Here is an 18,459-nt window from a genome sequence, read left to right as displayed (position 1 = left end):
GCTTTATTCTCGGAACAAGCCACCTGTCAATAGCAAACAACAGGTCACAGACAGATGGGAGAAATGTATTGAATACCTTTTTCCTGTGGCACAATCTGCAAACAAGGGAAGAAAAAAGTCATGGGGCACATGGCATTGTGTGAGTAAATGTGGCACGTGGGAATTCAGAGTCAGTATTTCCTTAGCCTGGGAAGTCAGAGCTCAGAATGACTTTCTTTCCTCCATAAAATTAAAACTCCTGGCTGTGGAAGGTCTTAATTAAATGAACACTACACTGCAATTTGGAGCTGTGCAAACATCTCACTGCACTGGTAGCCAGCCTGGCCGTAGGCAAGGCTTTCCAGTGGAGGTTTTATACGTTGCAGTCTGTTAAGTGGAAGAAGGAACAAACCACTTACCTTCAGGTCTTGTAAATTCCCTGAAGGTGGGCAGTGAAATGACAGTGTGGGAGATGGTGTGCACTGGGTCCAGCACACAGTTGACGTCGTTTGGTCGGCAGGACTTGATGCAGCGGATGGTGTCTGTCTTCTCCAGCCTGACACTGGGACAAACCAAAAAGAGATGCATATATATATATATCTCCTGAAAATTAATTGCTTTGTGACATGCAGTCTAGGGAGCTAGAAGCTGTGGTTGATGTAAGTGTTCATTCCACACCCTGAAACCCCAGACAAACGCAGCTCATCAGAGCTTCGGGACCACTGAAAAATTTGGCTTGGCTCAGAGTGGCAGCCAAAACTCCCTCACCCCCAGCTCTTCAAGCCAGGCCTGTGAAACAGGGAGAGCTGGAGTGCAGAAGACACCATGTAAAGTGTTTTTCCAAGGACAAACAAGACCAAACAACGAACCCCAGGCCCTCAGCTGGCCTGGTCTCACCACTTTCAGTGGAGCTGCACAAGCCTTTTTCACTCAGTCATGTAAAGCAGAAACAATCATTTCCACTCTAGAAATCTGGCAGGATATATATGTGAAGGGCCACCTTTCTTCCATGACTTTCACTGCAGCAAGGGCCACAAAAGCCCCTCTCAAATCTTTTTTTCACACCCTCCCTTTCCATCTGAACTGGGGAAACAGAGAGGACTGGAAACCAGGGGAGGAAAAAAGTTAACCACATTACATGAAACCTCAAAGACTGAATTCTGAGTTTGGGGAAATGGTAAGGGTCATTTCATATTCCATCTCAACCAGCTGCTCATTCGGCCTTGAAAGTCTATTAAAAGTTAAATGACTTCTTCTCACCCTTGTCCACCAGAGTGAATTCAAAGTCACTTACAGTTCAAGAACTTCACACAATGCCCACTCTGTGCTCATGAGAGATGAAAGGGCTGTGCTGGGACTTAAAATGTGACTAAGCCCCACAAATGATCTCAACTTTGACCTGCCCATTTCTTCATATTTCTAAGTGGAAAAAAGAAAGGGCTGCAGTGTCAGGGGGGGGGAATTAAAAGATTAAAAGGGAGAAAAATTCACTGAGTAAAAGGGAAACAAAAATGGAAGTTTTACTTTGTCAGGTACCTCTAGAAACGAATGGTTCTTGGTCTTTTCAAAATGTCTTACCCAAATCCACACCTACAAACCATCTTTTTTAGATGTTCAAAGGGACTTCATGGCTCTGTTAACAGCCAGTACATCAGTAAGTTCTTATTACATGCTCCCCACATTTGCTCATCAAAGAAAACAAAGGCAAACACGCTGATACTGTATGAAGTTAAAATGAAGAGAAAACGTGGATCAATATCAATGTTTTGCTTCAACAGATGTGAACTGCACAGCCCAGGGGGAGGCAACAAGAGCTGGGTTAATAAACACCAGCTGAGTCTGGGGTTCACACCCTGGAGCTGGTGTTTTGAGACTGGCCAGGACATCCAGGCCAGATGAGACCCTTTACTTCCCACCTTTACCTGGGTACTAAATTTGGTCAGTTCCCAGGCACCTCACAGGGAACAGCATAGGCCTTTCTGCTGGACATTTCAGAATAAAATAATTTTGGATATACAGATGTAACACTCTGACCTACAACAACATGTGCAATTCCCTTATTTTAAACCTCAGCTGCCAAATTAAGAAGGGACTCCCAGCTGGCTGATCCTTGTGGCTGTGAAATAAGGATCAGCTAGATTACATAGTCGAGGTCCAGTGTAGAATAGTCTATTTCAAAACATGTAACAGATAATATTGATGCAAAATAAACATCATTCATGTTTGCTTCCCTCTGTCCCCTTCTTCTCCCTGAGTTTAGTAAACATTTACATATAAACTCACTGCATTTTCCCTCAGGATCCTGCTGAGCTGGGCTCACAACAGCCAAGTCCCACTAGTTCTACTTCCAATAACATGTCCACAAATTCCAGGAAAGTTCTTTAAAAGTTCTTCTCCTTTTCTTCAACACACAAATAATAACTAAAGCATCATCTAAAGGTTTTAGGGACACAAATAAACAGCAGCTTGCATAAGTTATTTTGGGATATTATTACTAATGAAGTACTGTTAGAATACACAGAGCATCCTGAATTTCCATAGCTGTATTTAGATGATAGAAAAAATAATGCAAAAACCATTGTGGAGGGAGTGTCTGAGGAATTCAGCACTGGCCTGCCTTTGCTCCTTCCTGATATTTGCTATTAATGATGTGCTCTGATCTCAAAATACTTTGTAATTTTATCCTTGTACATCATCTTTGCATTTGATCTTCTGATAGCTGAGGTTTTCCTTTTCTGCTTATGTTCTGCACTGGGACCTGGGCCTGACAAAAATTTCTTCCTACGTGCTGAGAACTTTTTTTATCCGAACCTATTCTTCAGGTTTTCCCCCTCTAACACAAATTGCAGCTTTGGAACTGCTCCTTCCTCCACACCTTTTTCATTTAAAAGAGAACAAAGTTAAAAAACAGCTCAGTTGCTCTGATTATTTCCTGAATATAATCTTTTCTTTCTACTTGGGTCCTGGTATCAGTCCTTTTCATATTCTCTGTTGGATTCAATCAATAAGTTCTTTGGACCAGGAGCTGTGATTTCATTTTCCTCTGGAAAGGACCAGGGACATAAATGGCACTACATAATTCCATATGTGTTCCTGGAAGTCCCAGTGACACTGCAGCATTAAAGCATCTAACACAGGAGGATGTGAGCTCCCTGTTCTTGAATTCCCTGCTGAATGCAATTAATATGGCAGCATTTTACAATACTGAGGGCCAAATTCTCACACTCCTTTCCTTTCCTGCCAAAGAAATATATATTAACGCTTGCGAAAATGAAGTTTATTTTTGAATCTTTATCCTACTTAATTATGGCCTCATAATGAACTGGCAGCCAGAGGGCATTTACATACAAGCATCTTCTGTGGTGGTAATAAACCCCAGTAGCTCAGGCAGCACGGGCTTGTGCTTTCAGTATTTAAACCTGGGACTCCATCCCCACCGGCAACTTGTGGCAGCTTTGGAAGTGTGTGTCAGCAGGCTTATTAAACACTGGCATTCCTCATGGGACTGGAGCTCCTGCCAGCCAGCTGGGCTAGACTGTGCCCCAGGGAATATGGGATGCTCTGGCACAGTGCTGGGATCGTGCCCCCACCCAGGCCCTGGCTGGTGACGAGCCCGGAGCCCACAGCTCAGGGAGTGATTCCCTGTGCTCAGGTGGTTAAGGCTTGGGATCTTCCTTTAGAAAGTTCTCTCTCTCTGTAAAAGAGTGAAGTATTTTTTCTGTATGTGCAGCCACATGGGTTAGTCCCTGCTCTTCCAGGACTGAGTGTTCTCCCTGTGTGCCAGGCAGCAGGGAGATCAGACCCCAGGGTGGTGTAAAACACTCATTTTGGATCACACCTCTGGGACTGAGCTTGTACTTTTATTTATCAACACAAGGACCAGAGAGTAAAATGAATCCTCTTCCAGCTCAGAAAACAAAAGAATTCCAAAGAAATTCCAGTTGTATTGTCTACTATGCTCTTGACTGCATAGAAGTAAAGGAAGAAAGTCAAAGTAAAGGAAGAAAGATTTGGATGTTGGAATTCTGGCTGACCTTTCAAGGCTCCTAAGGTTTGGTTTGATGGTGGTAGTGGGTAAAGTCTTCACTATTCAAAATTTATCAGCTTTGATATGGAAGCTGGAGAGACAAAAGTGTTATGAGACAAACCTTTTTAAAATGTCCCTGTAGACAGGAACATTTCAGGATACAGCTGTGAAAGAGAAAGGAGCTCTCTGCTGTCAGCTGAATGCTGTTAGAAGTTCACTGCTGTTCTCCTGTCAGTAGTTGTTCCATTCAGTGGAAAGCCCACAGAAAGCAAGATGAAAGATCTCTAAAATGAATCTTGTTTAGGGGAGATTCTCTTTTGTACCATCCTTAAAAGCCCGAACTGGGATCTGTACCTGGTGGGAACCAGCACAAGCTCAAGGGCTGTAACAGAGCACAGCCTCAGAATCTGGCTCCACACTTTCACAGTGGGCACCTCTGGGGTCCCCAGGGCCCAAGTTTAACAGATGTTCAGAAAATGCAGAGTTTGCCCCTTAAGTGATGCAATTCTCTAAAGATGACTGAGCTGAGACAGCTCAAATTATTACCTATTTCATTTGGGAAATTCAGACCTAAACATGTGCAGCTGTTTGTCATCAGATGAGACAAACTCCACTACTGTGTGAAGTAAATCAGTGGTTTTCAGTCCTCAGAACCTCCAGGTAACAAGCTCTTACTCTCCAGCTTCTGCTTTGTAGAACGGTGCAGATCACACAGAAGAATCTCCCCGAACTGAGATGTTCAGTTACAGAGGAAAGTGAAGAACTGGAACAGAGATGGCAAATAAAATGCAAGTGCAGCGTGCAACGGATGAACTAAAACTTTATTAAAACTTGTGGCAAAAAAAGCTACTCTTAGAAGAGAAAGAGTAGCCAGTGATGACAGTAATTCAGGGATCAAAGCTGTGCAGTGACAAAGATGGAAAGTTTGGCAACGAATGTGTTGACAGTTCCATGGCGGGAAAGCTGCATTTGGATTGTCAGGTGAAGGTCTCTGGGCTCTGTGATTTGACGCTGCATGACCACAAGGCCACTGTGGTTGTTCACTTTTTTTGTGGTGAAAAACCCCTCGTGGTTCCCGCTGCTGATGGCCAGCCGAATTTTATCCCCAGGGACAGCATTGGAAGGGCCCATGCGGAAAATGTCGGTGGGTACTTGGATGTTGGTGGGAAAAGAGAGGTGATAGTAGGTTATTCTCAGGGGCAGGCTCTGGCACTCCTTATTCTCATTACAAGGCAAGCGCTCACAGCGACTGCAAGACAAGGGAGAACACAAGACAAGAGGAGGATTAGCGCACATGTAGAGAGCAGGAGAGGAGAGGAGGGGTGGGACAAGGGGCCCTGAATGCATCCATTCTTCAGCCTGGCACCTCATTCCCACTGCAAAGGGGCATTTCTCACACAGGGATGGGCTTGGCTGCAGTTGGTGCCCTGGCAGAGGCACGGCCATTGTCAGAGGTGGACAATGGGATCTCAGCTGGACGCTGACCCTGCAATGTCTGGGGAGGATCAGGAGGCACATTTAGCTCCAAGCTTGCCTCGTGGACAACTACAAATCACCTAAACTGGGCACGAGAGTCTCTCCACTCCAGGCAATATCTGGTCCACAGGTTGAGCTTTTGGAACCTAAACAATGTGTTTCTTTACCAAGAAATGCTCCAGCATTAAAGCATGGTTGGCTTCTTACTACCTCAAGTAGATCTGAGTGCCCGTTTGATTTATTTTATTTTGGCATATAAAATTGAGCCCCTATCAGGAGTATCTACTACCAACAGAACTGTGGCTCATAAGCAAGACCCTCTTTGTTGCCAGTGCAGGGTGACCTGAATTCCAGGAACTTCTCATTATATGCAAAATCAGCACTTTCAAAAAGAGTAGTTAAAAGCACCCTCTGTTCTTCAATTAATGTGCTGCATGTTTTCCTTTAATACCACTTGCAAACCGAAGTACAAAGCAATTCTTTGAAGATCTAAATGCATTCTTAATTTTATTCATGTGTGTAAAGAGCATGCACAAGTCCTCACAGGATGGCCAGCTAATTAGGTGTGGATACTCCTGGAATATTTTCAGGTATAGAGAGTTCTGCATTCTTTTCTGAGATGTCATTAGTAACTCCACTAAGGAGAATGGTTTGGTTTTGTTGAAATCATGAGGCTACCTGGTTTTGCTGAAATCATGAAGCAAGTCAAGACAGTTAATTCCTTAGCTGGAAATGTTTCCTTCAAGTACAACTTCTTGGAAGCATAGACATGCTTATGAGCACTTACACACTCATAAAGATGCTCTGCCTTATTATTTTACAAAAGTAAAATACATTTCATAATAATGGCCAGAATTTTTTAAAGAGAACAAAAAACCAAGGCTCCAAGACTGGAGAAAGGACATTCTGCTGATTCAGAAAGCTCCTCGTGAAGGTAGATGTGCCTGTGGCCAGGAGCTAGAATTATTCAAATTTTCCAAAATCTTTTATCTGGTGCTTTGGTGGTGCACAAATACACACTGACTACGGGTTGAGTTAATGTGCACTAATTGTTCCATCAAACAACCACAAAGGAGAGATAGCAGATGTTATTGCTCTGGAGAAGCAGGGTTCATTCTGGGGTCATGCACCGCAAAGGGGAGAAGCAAAGAGCATTTCAACCCCACTGTACTCTCCAGCCCTCGTTTCAATGCTTCCCTCAGTGGGCAGCAGGAAATCAGATGGCAGGGGAATGCAGCAACCTGCTGGCACGGAATCACAGAACCACCAACGCTGACATTGTGGGGAGAACTGGGCTCCTCTGCCGTGGCTCTGGGGAGCTGGACCTGCACGACTCAGACTGCCTGAAAGGGCTCAGGTCTGCCAAGCCAGGAGATAATTGGTTGTTGCTAAAAGAAAAACACCTCTCTGCTGACAGGGAGAATTCAATTGCTCTGAGGCAGGTAGATTGCTACAGAGGCTATGAAATCCTTATCATTCAAGGACTCAAAGCAGAAGTTAAATAAACAACTCTCAGAAATATTCCAGGTAGGTCTGAGACTTTTTTTGGCATACAGGAGTGGATTAGGTTCACCCATCAAGGTCCTCGTTTTGTATGTTTTGTGAAAAAAAGGCTGAATGCAATTTTATGAAGTTTGCAGTTTCAGAGGTTTCACAGGTTTTTGGTGAGGATGACAAAAAATTCAAAAGCAGTCTCCTAAGCAATGTCAGATTTCTACTCCAAACTGTTAAAAGAAAAATCACCAAGATGTCTTAAAACACACAAACCAACGTGATCCTCCCTACCCTTGTTCTTGGAAATGAGTGAGCTGCTTTGGCTGAAATTGGCCAAAACTTGAGCCTGAGTCAGACACCTGGCAGGTAAAATTTCAGCCATTGGTTACGTTTTGGCAAAATTCTAAGGAGTTGCAGACGGGTCCTAGTAATGAGAAGCACCAGGCAACTTTAATAATACACAGACATGCCTAGAATATACAAATATTTCCCAATTTGGCTCAGCCCAGCACACATTTCTGACATGTTGCCATAAACCCTTCTTTATATTTTCTACTATTTTTCTTGGCTTAAATATTACAAATGTTAAGACTTCAGTGCCACATAAAGAGAATTTAATTGTTATGCAATTTGAAAACAAAAACTGTTTGGCAAGGCAGTGCAGCAAGTCAAGTCCTATTGTGAGGAGCAGTAGATCTTAACTATCCTTGGAAAAATACCAAGCCTATAGGCTGATCCACGAAAAAACAAAAAGCAGAATTTAGGTAAAAGAGATAAGGCCTTCAATTAAATCATTACCATCAAGGATCAGAGCATGCCAGGCGTTTTGCTGTCTCTGGGGAAGGTTACACAGGCTGTTTGCTCCTGGAGCTCAGTGTCTGAACAGCATCCTGAGCTTCCAGCCTGTAGGGATGGGACAATCCTGCAATTACCTCCCCCGATGGCCATCACCACCCAACAGCCACCGTGCAAAAACCTCTGCCTTGAAGGTATGGGCTAAAGAAGCTTCTGGATCACTGAGAGCTCCTGCCTGGACACAAGGATTTTAAGGAAAAATAAGACTAAGGGAACTTGGATTAACAGGACTGAGACCTACTAAAGAAAATAATGGGGAACAGGGTAAAAAAAAAATCTCCTGAGGTGACAAATTGATGAAAGGGAGTGGAGAATATGTTGTCTCTCTTATGATGTGCCAAGCTGGTGAAACTGGAGCGTGTTTTGAATAAAAGGGAGGGGGAAATGGTAACTGTACTAGATGTGACGTTACGAGAAACCAAATATTTTGATTTTGGAGTCCCGGCACAAGGGTGAGTGAAAAAGCAATTTAATGTCATTATCATGCAGAAGGTAACAAAGACATGCTAGCTACATATCATACATATAACCATGCTGGGTTAGGTATGCTAAAACTAAATCAGCCAAGGAGATGGACAATAGTTTGGATGTAAAAAAGGGTGCTAAAGAGCTCTCATGAAACTACTGCCCACTGGGCACCAGGTAACCCAATCCACAAACCCTGATTCCTGCATGTTGGTGTATCCTGGCTGGGTCTGAGGGCACCCATTGCCTGCTGAATGCTCCCACTGCTCCAGTAAAGATAATGAACTCATATTCTCTTTCACTTATGCAAACATGTTTTCAACAATAAATTTAGTAACTGTCTGTAGATGCTGAGAGGGAAAAACCTAATAAATCCAACAAGATAATAACTCAAGGAATTAAAATAATTAGAAGTTCACTGAGCAGCTGCAGGATCTGTGCCTGACTCACGGCCTAATTATAGTCCCAGCACATCAGCAGGATCTCGCCCTCTGAGCAGGTCTGAGTTGGGCAGAGTGAGACATTAGAGAGCCCAACAACCCAGACACAGAAAAACAACTCAGACATTCTGTTGCTTCCCCAAAAGATCCCACACAGATCAAATAGCCATGAAAGCCCAATGGAGATGAGAGAGAAGATGAAATGGGATGTATGTGCACCACGTGTATTTTATAAACTGAACTCTGCCACTCAGGGATGTCCATAAGAGTAGGAATCTGCTAATTCTGCCTAGTGGCCCACTGCATATGACTTTTTTTTTTTTAATTAGGATACAAATGAACCCACAATTTTACAAAATTAGATGCCCCAACTCTGGCAGTGTTCAGAGCCAGGTTGGATCAGGCTTTGAGCAACCTGGTCTAGCGGGAGGTGTCAAGGATTTTGAAGCTGGATGTAACCCTCCCAACAGGCTGTCAGCAAGGGAGCCAGGGAGAGAGTATCTGCTTGTGGCTTTGCAGTCCATGACAGTGCAAACCACTGCCACGTGGCACTTTTTAAGGGAATGTCTTTTTCTTAGAGTGAAACAGGAGCACGAGAAGGAGACCAGACCTGTGTGTGCAGTACACAGGGCAGGCCTGGCAGCACAACACGTATTCACTGGGAACTGTTCTGTGTTCAGTCAGCAGTGGTGGGACATAAAGGACATCATGGCACCACCAAACTGCTTGCCCTGGACAGAGAGGGTGGAGAAGGTGAAGAAGGCACTTACGTGTCTCCTGACTTGCGGTAATTCTCTGGGCACTCCAGGGACAGGCAGCGAAAACCCCCCTGGATGTTAAAGCAGGTCTCGTTGAAGGAGCAGTTGTGGCTTTCTGCAACACACTCATCGATGTCTGCCAAAGGGAAACAGGGGTTAGACACAGGCCCTTCCTCTGCTGGCAGGTGCCAGGCAATGACAGTGCCCTGTCAGGTACTACGGGACACGGGCTGCACTTCAACACTGGAGCAGGACTGGGAGGGGAGGGCAGCAACAACAGAAAAGTAGAAAATTAACCCAACAACCAAGAAGAGCAAAAGGAAGAGCAGCAGTGCCACTAAGTGGACAAGACCTAAACATCTGCTGACGTGTTTACAGCAGGATATTTCCTTTTAACAGCTAGACTAACTCATACCATTTCACAGCCTGAATCTTCATCTTCAGATTTTTTTAATAACTATTTAATAACATTATAAAAAGTATTCTTTACAGAATTCTGTACTTTATAAAGGAAATTTCCTGTATATTTATTATAGAAGACTTGTTTCTTCAGATTTCAGGCTGTCATTTATTGCTTTACCTGTATTGTTGTAGGAAAGGCATTTTTTTTAAACACAAAGACTCACTAGAACTGTTCCAAGCCCACAGTGCAGCGAGGTGTCCCTGAGCTCACCTTGGCAGTTGCGTGCATTGGGTGCCAGCCTGTAGCCAGAGGAGGGACAAGTGCACTGGAAGCTCCCAGGAATGTTGATGCACCGAAAGGAACAGATGTGCCCTCCAGTGGGCAGAGCACACTCATCAATGTCTGCAGGGAGAAAACACCACTGATTTCCTGTGTGTTCATGGCATCCAACCTGGGGCACACAGATGGGGCTCCCGCTGAGAGCCTCAAACACAGTGTGATGATTCTAATTGCTGGGCAAAGCAGACCATCAGATAGTTGTGGCTCTAGTCAATAAAGTCTAAATAGCAAAGATTTGCAGGAATAAATGGAGGTCTGGAGAAAATTAAAAGCAGTGTGAGGCCCCAAGGGACAAAGTAATGGACAAGAGCAAGCACTTTACAGTGATATGTATCACTGTGCTTTACAAAAGGGAGGGAGAGGAATAGTTTTATCCTTGTTCTTACAAAAAAGGAAATCAAAATTAGGTCTCACTGTCCAGTAAGTCCTGTAGACCTAAGTCCAAATTCAGGATCTTGTCCCTGAGGTCACACCCCATCCTCCTTGTATTTGAGGAGAACCTACTCACACATTAGTTCAGAACGAGCCACAAAAAGAGGATATATAAAATACTACCTAGTAATATTATATATTACCTATGTAACATGTTCATATCTTCACTTTCTGAAGACTAGAAGTCCTGCTAGTTCCTCAGACAAAATAAATTTCTGTCAAGTTACAAGAGTATTTCAAGCTCCGATTCACGTAAACATCAAAACAGCACAGAAACAACAGAGACATTTCTAGGCAAGGGCATGGGAGGGAGACCTTCCCTAAATACAGTTCACGAGAAAATACCAAAGAGAATCAAACATTAAAATGAAGCAATTGTGTGATGGTGGCAGTGGGAAGTGCTGCCCATCCCTCACCCTCGCAGGAGATGCCGTCGATGTCGCTGAGCTGGAAGCCCCGGCGGCAGTAACACTGGTAGGAGCCGTACACGTTGGCACACTCCTGGCTGCAGGGGTTGCTCTCACACTCGTTTAAATCTGAAACACAAAATTAAGACACCTGAACCCCGAATTTCTCGCTGTGTTCAGCGCTCCTGACGCTGGGCTCAGACAAAACTTTGGAGGGCAGTTTTTCTAATGAAATCATAACAGCAAGAGGCTGCAGTGGGTTGGTTTCTCACACCATCCCAGTGGCCTTGCAAGCTAAAAATCAAACAGAAACAGCTGAAGAGCAACGAGCTGTTTCTCCCAGCACACAGCCAAGGCACTGGCAGCCGTACCTTCACATGATCTCCCGTCAGCTGAAAGTTTGAATCCCATGGTGCAAGTGCAGTAGTAGGAGCCAGGAGTGTTCTCACACTTGTGAGCACAGAGGCGGCCTGGGTAGCGCCTGCACTCATTGATATCTGCAATGACAAGCACAGGGAGCTCTGTGGAGCAGCTGCCTTCACTGCAACAGCAGAAAGTAGCCATAAAAGTTTGATTTTTATTTTCCAGATTTAAATTCCGCACCAGAGGGGGAAGAAGTCCTCGAAATGCTCACTTAGAAACACCCCAGTACATAATTGGATTAGATTTATACAGAAGAGAGCTGCTTTGATCTTCCAAAGGAATGTTTTGCTGTAGGTGCATATAAAAATATCACAGAAAACAATTACACACACTCTCACAATCTTACCTTTTAATGGGATGACAGATAACATGTTGACAATACCCATGCAGCTTCCTTTGAAGTATCAGCAAGCCTCAAATATGGTATTAGATTTACCCAAATAACAGAGTAGTGAATCTTACATTCGGATGACAGAGGTTATGCAGAGAACACTGACATTCCTCACACAGGCTCATGTTTGAAGTGCCTGGGCTGCAGGTCTTTAACTCACCGATGCAGGTCCTGCTGATGACATCAAAGGTGTAGCCAGCCTTGCACTCGCAGCGGTAATTGCCCGGGGCATTGATACACACGTGTCCCTCCCCACAGGGCTGGTTGGGGGCTGAGCACTCATCCACATCTAAAACACATAGAGCAGTGACTCAGCACACACTTCTGAGCATGCAAGTGGAGAGAAAAGCAACGTGTTGATGTATTTCTGTGTCCCCGAGTACTTCTGAAGAGTTTTGAATCAGAGAGCGAGATTTTATCAGACTCTCAGCTTCTAGAAGGTCAGAGTCACAAATGCAAACTGTTCATGCCAAGGCAGGTTATCTGTCAGGTGTCCTTAATGTTGAGGGACTTGGGAGTGAAAAGATCAGGAAGTCAGGCAACCTTTGGAGGCAATCAGGTGCAAAATTGTTTTTTTATGTATATTCAGTACTCAGGGATCAGATCTGCATCTAGTGTAAGATGTCATAGGCCCGCAGTCAGTAGGTAGTGCTTTGACAAGCCACTTACACAAACTGAAAACACATGCAAAAATACATCTCTTTGCAAAAGCCACCTCAGTTGAAAGCCAGCCAAAGCCATATGTGTCTTTCAACATTATTCAAATGGCTTCTGTGGGGCATGAAGTGGGCCTTGTGTTATCCCTGTCCCTCTGTACTGAGGAGATTTGGGACCACACAGTATTGTTCCAATACACTCATACAGTCACAGACAATGCCCTTTTTGGGGGGTGATTATCATTTCTCCTTTCCTTAGAATATAGGGTTCCATGAGTTATATGAAGGATGGAGTTCACTTGTTGGGGCTGCCACGAGGGAAAGAACGGGGTGAAAAACTGACTGTGGGAACGAGGGGAGCTTGAGCAAAGTGCAAGAAACTGCTAAAGACAAATGACAGATGCAAGCTGTTTTCTTGAAACTGCTTTTTCTTGCAAGCTGTTCCTCACCTACACATCTTGTTCCATCCTCGTTGAGGTGGTACCCTCGGCCACAGCTGGGGGAGATCCTCTGGCAGGTGAAGGAGCCGTCGGTGTTAATACAGATCTGCCCAGCCGGGCACGGAGTGTTGGTGCTCAGGCACTCGTTGATATCTGCAAGGGCACAAGATGCTTTCACTGTGTAGCCCTTCAGAGGTTTACACCCCCTGTAACCCTTCAGAGACAAGATCTGCCCATGGCATAATACAATTATTCATGCCCTTCAGCTTCACCAGAGCAACGCTTCCAGGGCGAAGACTGGGGAGGTGTGAGAGGCACAGACCCCACTGAAAAGCAGTGAAAATAGGGTATAGTACTTGTATTTGTTTCAAAGCCTCCCCTAAGCATACAAAGAGCTGATCAACAATTCAGCTCACCAGTTTAACCTGTTCTGCTTCAGTCTGTGGGTTCTGATCCAGCTCTCAGCTCCTACACAAAGATCAGAGTCACAAATCCAACAACAAAACCCCCTCATCGCTGCACAGGGCAGCATTTGATTCCCAGCGCGTAAAATTCACCTGTGAAATTGTTTTGGTCAATATTTTGAGGGAATGCCTTTTAGGGGTTATAACTGCTACAAATAGCTGTGGTTTTGCTGACATCTGTGACAGCGAGTTAACCCCGAGCTGCCGCTGACCCTGTGGCAGGCACGTGCCCTCAAAGGGCTGGCTGTGCACAGGCACTGGCCCCCCTCATTTTAAAGGCTGCAGTTCTGTTTTCAGTGTCAGATTTCACACCACAGGGTATGATATGGTCAGGACAACGAGGGACTTGACAGGGAGCTCAACTTGGCAGCTGCTGCTGCTGCTCAGCCAGTTCCACAAGTCCGAGACCTGCTGCGCCGATGGGGGAATCCAAAGGTAAGTTGAGACTTGAAAATCCTACTCCAGGGAATAACTGGTAGATTTTTAGGTCACATTAGACAATACCATTTAGGGTCTGCTGGAAACCAGTAATTCTTAAGTATTTATATGAAGGTTATAATTCTGTTTCAGGGAGTCTTGGAAACAAGGCATTAGCCTGACAGATTGTCATCAGTCTTTATAAATTAAACTCCTCTCCACGGTGTGTTATAACTGGCCCATCATACACATACACAGTAAGGTTCTTGATAGGCTGCAATAAGGGACAGGTCTGGAGAGACCTACACGCCCATAAAACCACGCAGATAAAGGGTGTAACAGAGGATCTCATAATTAAAGCTTTTTACACTAAGCTTCGGCTAAAACCTTTTGGATGGAGGTAGATAAAATACATCACAAATTTTGTTTCAGATAAAATACCCGAAGACTTAAGGAAAGTGTTCAAATGCAGCTACGTGCCTTAGGTAACCTAATCTCACTAAAAACAGCCATCTGGTATTTCAGTCTTTTATTTCATCTGTACATCTTCCCCGTGAAAAGGAGAAGAAAAACCCCAGAGCAGAGCAATGCACGGATGAAGAACGGCTTGAGAAGCTCAGAAATCATGCAGTGAAACCACAGCCTGTCTCCCAGGCAGCGCTGGGGTGTTCCCTGAGCCCAGACCCAGCCTTACCGATACAGTTGCCGAGCGCATCCTGTATAAAGCCACTCATGCACTGTAGCTTGGGTCGGCAGCGGAAGGATCCTGGAGTATTCTGACAGATAAAATCGGGGGGGCAGTTATGAGTACCAGTCTCACACTCGTCAATATCTGGTACGTCACAAAAAAAAACTGTTAGCAGGGGTGTTGGGCAGGGGTGTCCATCCATCACAGTTCAAACATCAGACACAGTTAAAAACACCCGACAGACGAACGCTCAGCGTCCCTTCCTGCAGTGCACCACAGTGACCAATGTAACCTGCTACCTCAGCCAGGGTCTCAGGGAGGACAACTTCAGGATTTTTTACCATTTTCCTATTGTTTTTATATCTAGGGGTGTGTCTGTGCATATTTTGCTTTACAAGGTTAGTTCTCACAACGGAATGATTCCAAACTCTTGCAGAGCACCTGAAGCATCACGTTCAGCAGTGCTCAGCCTGGGTCCAGCCCTGTGCTTAGCTTTGAAGTCGGTAAGATTTAATTATCTGAGTGCAATTTTAATTAATATAACCTCAGATCCAATGCAGACATTGTTAATTTCTTTCGTAAGTGAATTAATTTGCCTTCATTCTCAACCATATTAAGGTTTGCAACATCCCTGCGTTACTGTGCTTTAAAATGCACATAAACATGGATTCTGCTAGCTTCAATATTCCATTCCAGTTCAGAATAGACAATGAATATTCGTGAATAAATTATGGTTCAGATGAAGCAGATAAAGCAGACGAGGGCTAATAAGGCTTAATTCACAAATGCAGCCCTGTCCACATAAAAGCAACTAAAATTTCACGTTTGCCACCTGGCAATGGAAAAGCTATTAAAATACAGAAGCTCTCTGGCCATTGGGTGCCTCAGCTTTCCCAGTCATGCAGTTGACACAAGTGTAGGTGAAACTGTTTAGCCCAGAGCTTTGTGAGACTCAGTTAATGGCCATGGAGCCCAGTTTAAGTTCAGGATGAGTTAATACTGAACTGGGTTCAGCAGGGTTCTACATGTAGCACATCTCAGTCACATTGCTTGGCATTTAAACACCATACGTGAAGATTATTCACTTTCTATTTTTACCCTTATTAACATAGCATTAATAATTAACATTATTAACATTATCTTACGCAGATAAGAACTTTCTAAGATTAATGGCATGCATGATTTAGTATGTGTACTCCCTTTTTTCCATCAGAAAAGACTGTCAACACCTGCCAGCAAGCTATTTGTTGGTCTAAATCTGATGTCACTTAAATCAGCAGAAATGTTACTTCCAAGGGATCACAGTTAAACCACAATACTCTGAAAAACATTGCCTGATGTTCTGCAGGTTTTGCGGTTGGAGTTTATCCACCAGCTTTTTTATTCAATCTATTTTTCTTTACTGATCAGTTCCTACAGTAAAACCTTACCCAGGATTTTGGTTGAGTTAATTTACTCAGTGGAATCAAATGCGTTTATTTATAAACCGTTCTAAGCTCAGCAAGGACAGGCTTTCTTATAGTAAAAAGCAACTCCACATCAAATGGAGTTTGCTGCTGATTTCTCTCTGTAAAGGCAGCGTGCCAGGTGAAGTTACGGATGCAGGTAACAGCATCCTTTGAGCCAGACACACCTGGAAATCAGCCATTTTTTTAGCAAAGGAGACTGTTACTCTTGCCTTCAAACATAGCCAGTCAAGAACAGTGCTTTTAGCCCCCTGTTCCCTGGAGGATCCCAGCCTCCCTGCCCAGGACATACCTTTGCAGCGACTGTCATCCGTCAGCTCGTAGCCGGTCCCACAGCTGGTGTCCCGCTGGCAGCGGAAGGATCCCAAGGTGTTGACACAGGTTTGGCCAAGCCCACAGCTGTGTGTCCCAGTGATGCACTCGTTAATGTCTGGAGCACGCAAAGGGATTCAAAACAATAAAAGAGAGAGTAAATAAGAAGCATCTCTGGGAAGGGAGAGATGCCTGCTACCGACAGGCACTCCCCGAGCCACAAGTTCCAGCTTCCTGCTTTGCAGCTGCTGATAGACATTTCTTTTGGGCATTTTATATCTTTGAATGAGTAAGAAAATTTGACATCCATGTGTAGCAAATGTAAAAGTTCTTCCTTTTTATATTTAGCGTTATTTCAGTGTTCATCTGACCAATCATCAATATCTATTTTATATTCTGAAGTTTGTATATGAGCTGCTTACACTCCATTCTCAGTCAGTGACAGAAAAAGGCACTCCTGATGAATAACATTTTTCCTCCAAGAACAGCTGTGCAGGACTTATTAATTACTATCTTCTACAACAGAGAACAGCTATTTTATTTTGTTTTTATCCACAACAATAAATTCAAGATCTGCCTCTTCCCCACTCTAAATCCTCCGCCTTTTCTACTGATTCTTTCTTAACTTCAACTTCCTAAATTCTCACTTCAACACTCCAAACCACCTTTTTCTGATCTCACCTCTTTCCCCAGCTGGCTTATTCTGATCTCTTCTGTCTGGGTATGTTGTGATCTACTCTCACCCTTTTAAAACCAGAATGTTGATACCCAAGGCACTGGTTTTATGTTTTTTACCTTCACAGGTGATCCCATCTGGTTGGAGCTGATAACCCACGAAGCAGGAGCACACGTAACTGGATCCTGTGTCTCTACACTGCTGAGAGCAGGGACCACCACCTGATGGGTATTTGAAACAGGCTTATGTAATGAGAAGGCTCTTCACAGCAACTGGAACAAACCATTAATTTACAGCACACTCGATGATTTGTTTAGAAAAGCAGTTAACTGAACACACACACACAAAGGAAAGAAAGGGGTAAGTGCTGGGAGCTCTAAAAAAAATAAAGCAAGAGGGGTTATTCTGGCAGACAGAGAGAGAATAAAACAGGAAATTTACACAAAATTTGGCTCATTGTTAAGAAAACTTCCTTTTTCTGATCTTGTTTAAAGATAAATTAATATTAAACGTGTTTAATACCCTCAAAATAGAGAAAAGGTTATGTATTTCCAGCTATTCCTGGCAAGAGTGTTGATACTCTCAGTACAGAATAAAAAAAAACCCCAGAAGCGTTTTTCAGAATGGCTGGACAGGCATTAAATAAGAGGTTTGAGATGGGCACAATCCATGTGAGCAAATGCAACTGTACTACTTTATAAATACTTAATAAAATAATTTTTGTGAGTGTAACAGTTTCTAATGAGGACAGGGCCATTAATCCACCACAGAAAACAGGCTGTAGGCACAGCTCTCCTGATTTGCAATTAGCCATAGCAATCCATCTCTTGCAGGCAGCTGATTAACTGACAAATACAGCAACTGCTTACATGAAGAAATAATGCTAGGAAAATATGTAACACATTTTTCTGTGTCATCTCCTGTAATTAGCAGCTGGAGACAAGCAGCAGAGGCAGTGTTGGCTCTGCTTTGCTGATGGAGACGTTTCCACTCTCCCCAGAGTGTAACAGCTGTAGAACAGGGAGCACAGTAAATCATCTCTCAACTGGAATATCAGTCTATTAAATTGATTTTATCCTAAATACATTACTGAGTTCTGAAACGCTGGCAGAAAATAGTGAATCGCTGCTGCTTTAGGTTTATAGACATGTAAATCACGTGTGACAAGCAATAAATCAGAATGCTTAGCAGAACAATATCCCAAATACACATCCTTCCCGGGAGGCAGAATAGCAGGATTAATGAGGACAGTAGCCACTTTTCTTCCTTTCCTTTAGGTGATGCATCTCAAAAGGAAACAAGTTTCATTTCGTATTCAAACACCCTGATCATCCCAGGAGGAGAACAAAAAATGCACATATTTAATATAGGATCCCATGTCCTGAAAAACCCAGAGGACCCCACAGGTTCGAGGGTGACACCTCTGAGGTATCACCCACTAAAAGTTAAAT

General features: G+C 43.8%; 1 protein-coding gene across 6 annotated transcripts in view; it reads right to left on the bottom strand.

Annotated features, from left to right (window-relative positions):
* FBLN1 (fibulin 1) overlaps positions 1-18,459 on the bottom strand; it is a 57,240-nt gene that overhangs the window by 16,152 nt on the left and 22,629 nt on the right. For 4 of the 6 annotated variants that reach the window (XM_027702542.1, XM_027702544.1, XM_027702549.1 and 1 more), the window contains exons 6-15: positions 17,128-17,229; positions 16,313-16,450; positions 14,561-14,698; positions 12,995-13,138; positions 12,050-12,178; positions 11,447-11,572; positions 11,085-11,204; positions 10,168-10,299; positions 9,507-9,630; positions 399-541 (exon numbers count right to left, since the gene is read on the bottom strand). In XM_027702542.1, the coding sequence (XP_027558343.1) occupies positions 399-541; positions 9,507-9,630; positions 10,168-10,299; positions 11,085-11,204; positions 11,447-11,572; positions 12,050-12,178; positions 12,995-13,138; positions 14,561-14,698; positions 16,313-16,450; positions 17,128-17,229 (1,296 nt within the window). Of the gene's footprint in view, positions 1-398; positions 542-4,809; positions 5,256-9,506; positions 9,631-10,167; positions 10,300-11,084; positions 11,205-11,446; positions 11,573-12,049; positions 12,179-12,994; positions 13,139-14,560; positions 14,699-16,312; positions 16,451-17,127; positions 17,230-18,459 lie in introns of those variants that run through there. The other 2 variants (XM_027702543.1, XM_027702546.1) reach the window with 2 other exon arrangements.

The sequence above is a fragment of the Neopelma chrysocephalum genome, unplaced genomic scaffold (assembly GCF_003984885.1).
Source record: "Neopelma chrysocephalum unplaced genomic scaffold, ASM398488v2 Primary Assembly neopelma1_188, whole genome shotgun sequence".
NCBI classification, from domain to species: Eukaryota; Metazoa; Chordata; class Aves; order Passeriformes; family Pipridae; genus Neopelma; species Neopelma chrysocephalum.
Note: the sequence above shows the minus strand (reverse complement) of the source record. Positions and strands in the feature narration are given on the sequence as shown.